Genomic DNA, 4,433 nt, shown 5'->3' with positions numbered 1-4,433 from the left:
AATAATTAACTTGAAATAAAATTTATAAGTTTTTAACACACTCAAATAATAATAATAATAATAATAATAATAATAATAATAATAATGAAAACAACTCTAGATTCTTTAGTAAATGCAAAATAATTAATAACCGCATTGGTGTCTTCATAAATAAAGAATGATAGTTTATAAAAACGAATAAACAAATTAAAACCAAGTAAGCTTATAGACAATCACATTGTTCTTATAGTAAATAATAAAGTAATTATTAATAAAAAATTTACAAAATAAAACTTAGAAATATGAGCAGAACATGATATCTTAATTATTGTGAGCAATAAATAAAACACATTAAAATATGATAAATGATATTCATAACTAAATATGAAATATGATAAATGATATTCATAACTAAATATGAAACATAATTAATTGGATAAAATAGTTCAAATGGAAAACACATTATAAATCACACATCTTCTCTATTGATATCATATTTATAAATACTTTTTCTTTTAGTTAGATCAATTTCAAGTTTTTTTTTTTTTTTTTAAAGATTAATTTGAATACAATGACACACAATAAAGCTTCTAAACTACATTGACTAGATAAGTCATAACAGCATAAACTATCTTTTAAAACAAAGATGGTAACTAAATCACAAAATATGTTACACATATATAACTCATTATAAAATTCACAAATAACACGTTCTAAATATAATAATAAATTACTCGAATTGAAATAGATTCCAAATTTAATATGAAGCACAAATCAATCTACATTATAAATATCACTATAATTATAGAAGGCAAAAACTTGTGTGAGACCGTCTCACCATGAGACAGGTCGAGTCGGGTCGGGTCAATATTCAAATTTAACACTTATATGCACAAATGTCATACTTATATGCTCAAATGTAATACTAATCAGGAATAAAATTTTTGTTACTTATAAGGGTAAATGTAATACTTTTAAGGAAAATACAATACTTTTACATTTTGATTTAAAAGTATTACTTTTTCCTCAAAAGTATTATATTTGCTCTTATAAGTAAGGGGCACTTGTCAACATTACTTATAATGAAAAATGTATTACTTTTTCTCTTATAAGTAACAAAAATTGTATTCTTGATTAGTGTTATATTTGAGCATATAAGTATGACATTTGCATGTGCTTTGACCCAACCCGATCCGTCTCACGAATAAGGATCCGTGAGACGGTCTCACACAAGTGTGATGGGGATGGGTGGTGGGCCCCTTTGAAGCATGGGCCTTGGGCAAGGGCCCAGCCCGCTCTTGCCCAGGGCCGGGTCTGTATACACCATCCAATGTTAAAAAATGCATAACACAAATATACATCATTAGATACACATTATCAAAAAATACACCACTAGATATGCAAATATACACCATACAGTGTCCGAAAATGCACAATTAAGGGCAGAGAGTTATAGTGCATTATTTTTGGTGTGTTGTGTGTTTTTGTACATTTTTATTGTTGTGCATTTTCTTAAGTGGTGTATTTTGTTAACACTAGTGGCGTATATCGAACCGATCGCACGGGAATGCGCGACCACATTTGAATATATATATATATATATATATATATATATATATATATAAAAGTTAGGTCAATTTATAAATAAGTTGGCTAGGAAGGCAATCAGTGAGGTAATTATTAGCGTAGGAATTGTACGATTTGCGATTCACAGGATAATTACTGTGAAAATAAGACTTATAGATAGCTTATCGGTTGAATTATGAGATTAAGAGAGGGATTGATATTTAGTTAGAAATAGAAGTCTTGGAAACGTTTGTGTTGAGTTGGACTAAAATGTAGCAATGTGGATTACTTTAGCAAATGAGGCATCGGTTTGAAGGAAGAGGGCACCCTTTTGCGAGATTGTATAAGAGAGCTCGTGAATCTATATTGCGAGAAGGCAACAACTGTGTTGATCACATAAAAAAAAATTAGAGCAATCGAATGTTTAGAGTACAATAGTGTTAAACTTTAAATATGTGGGTTTTACTGGTTTAGATTGGATCAAAGTAGATTCGATTTCTTCTAAGTGAGTTGAAGAAATTGATATATTGTAACATCAAAACAGATAAGTGAATGAAAAATTGATTATTAAAGTAATCCACTTGAGTTTGTCGGTCTCAAAGGGTTGGGTTACAAGTTAGCGGGGCTCGGGGGTGTGAATAGTAGACATGGCAATTCGTGTAAACGGGTTCGTTAACGAGTCGACACGATAACGACACGAACACGATAAGGCTAAACACGGACACCACACATTAAGGTTAACGGGTTCAAAATTTTAACACGAACACGAACACGATTTGTTAATAGGTTAAGCGGGTAGACACGTTTTGTTAACAGATTTCGGGTCGTGTTGACACGATATGACACGAAACTCGTTTAAACCCGCTAAACCTATTAATATATTATTTAAAAAAAAAACCTACATTTCAATCCATTAAACAAACTAAAAAAAAAATTCAATTTATAACATTTATAAAATGATAACATAACATCCAAAAATCATAATTAATTAAAGAAGTTCATACTAGTTGTTAGAATAAAATTGAACACAATTAAAATTCAAAATTCAGGTTGTTGAATGTCAATAATTGGTGTAGGATCATGACCTAATGGAGTAAATTTATCTTAGTCATGTTCATGGTATCTTTTGTAATCTCATTCATGACAATGGTTCTTAGCGGGTTGTAAATAGGTTTGTGTAAACGGGTTAACACGATAATATTAACGGGTTAAACGGGTTCTTAATAGGTTTAACGGGTTGACCCGTTAAGACACGAAACATAACGGGTCAACCCATTAACGACCCGGGACACGTTAAGGCTAAACACTAACCCGTTATTTTTCGTGTCCGGTTTCGTGTCGTGTTAACGGGTCGTGTCCATAATTGCTAGGTCTAGTGAATAGACTTGTTTGCGTTTTGAAAATTGTAATGATTCGATTAAGTAGATTCGAAAGGGTTATTTCTTCACAGTTAACAATTCGTTGAGTATTTCAAAAAAAAAAAAAACAATTCGTTGAGAATGCACAGCGAAAAATGTTTAAAAAAAAAAACCATTTTAAAGTTATTTTGCATTTAAGGTTTGTTTTTTGAAATGTTAGTAGTTTCAATGTGGATATAAATATGAATGCATTAAAGTAAAGATAGAGATATAGATATTTTATAGTGGTTCGGTAACTCAGTCTACTCCACTCTTCTCCTTGAACTTTTAAGGAGGTTTGCACTAATCCCTTTAGTACAAAATGAATAATCAAGCCGTGAACACCAAGCCGACCCAAGGTTTCACAGGTTTTTCAACTCCAACCGAGTTTACTTCGCCTCTTTCTACTTCTACTGAGTAGAGATTCAAATTTCAAAGAAAAACTTCTTTGATTCTCTAACTATAAGACTTGGCTCTTGATGTTGAACTTGATCTTCACTTTGAGCAGCACAAGCTTTTATCCTAGATTTGGCGTTAAAGCTTTTTAGCTCTCTTACTGGTCACTTGAATAAAACACTTGAAAACTTTTAATCACTTGTATATTTTTACATAATAGACCAACGTACACCTTCTTAAGTCTTAAATGAAGGTATTTATAGGCATTTTGAAATAAATCCATTGGAGGAAAACCCACTTAAAGCGTCTATTATATTAACCATCTTGTAATTCGAAAGTTGCTTTATGTATAAGATTTTCTAGTCGTTAAACTACCTTTTTAGTTGAACTTTACTTTTTGTTCTTCTCTGATTGTCTAAGCTTTTTAAGGAAAGCCTCATTTGGAATGTGTACCTAGGACTCCTTTTGCCTTGATCACATTTTCTCATAAAGCTCTAGTGTTTTAAGGTTTTGAACTGTTTAATCAGAGAATGTCTCGAGTAGTTATCTATTACCATTCGAGTTAACGCTTCGTACCTTAACATTCACAACCTTTTAGTTTCAAATAGTTGTCCTTACTATTTGAACTCCACCTTATATCCCCTTTTACTCGAAAGGTAGACCCTTCCACTATTCGGTCTTTGCAAACTTTCGGTCTTGAACTCTTATACTCTTTAACCATTTGACTCTTCATCTCGAAGTCTTTTGGTCTTCAACTCTTCTAAACTCTATCTTTTGGCCATTCAAAACGTAACTATTCGAGTTATCATTCGGACTGTTCGAAACGAATAATAGAGTTCCTAAGTCTAAGAAATAAAATAAATTAGGGACTAAAATTTTCTATCTTTTGGTATCATCAAATTTTAAATACACTTGTTCCTAATAGAGTTGGAAAGTGGAAATGAAAAAGTTTGGAAGTAATTAAGCTTTATCTCATATTAGAAATGAGAAGTGAGTTTGCACTCGTATATATATAAGTCCCTTTTTTAGGGGATTTTGAATTATGTAACATAAGACTCTCCCTCAAGTGTGAGGAGTCGGGCTGGGGGAGGGGGG

The 4,433-nt window shown here is 31.5% G+C and overlaps 1 protein-coding gene across 1 annotated transcript in view; it reads left to right on the top strand.

Annotated features, from left to right (window-relative positions):
* Positions 1 to 2,034, top strand: part of LOC116007883 — a 3,484-nt gene extending 1,450 nt beyond the window's left edge. Inside the window, exon 2 of the mRNA XM_031248546.1 lies at positions 2,020 to 2,034. Within this exon, the coding sequence (XP_031104406.1) occupies positions 2,020 to 2,034 (15 nt within the window). The remainder of the gene's footprint in view (positions 1 to 2,019) is intronic.
* Positions 2,035 to 4,433: the final 2,399 nt, after the last annotated feature.

This window comes from Ipomoea triloba, chromosome 16 (genome assembly GCF_003576645.1).
Source record: "Ipomoea triloba cultivar NCNSP0323 chromosome 16, ASM357664v1".
Taxonomy (NCBI): Eukaryota; Viridiplantae; Streptophyta; class Magnoliopsida; order Solanales; family Convolvulaceae; genus Ipomoea; species Ipomoea triloba.
The sequence above is the reverse complement of the archived record's forward strand: the minus strand, read 5'-3'. Positions and strand labels throughout refer to the sequence as shown.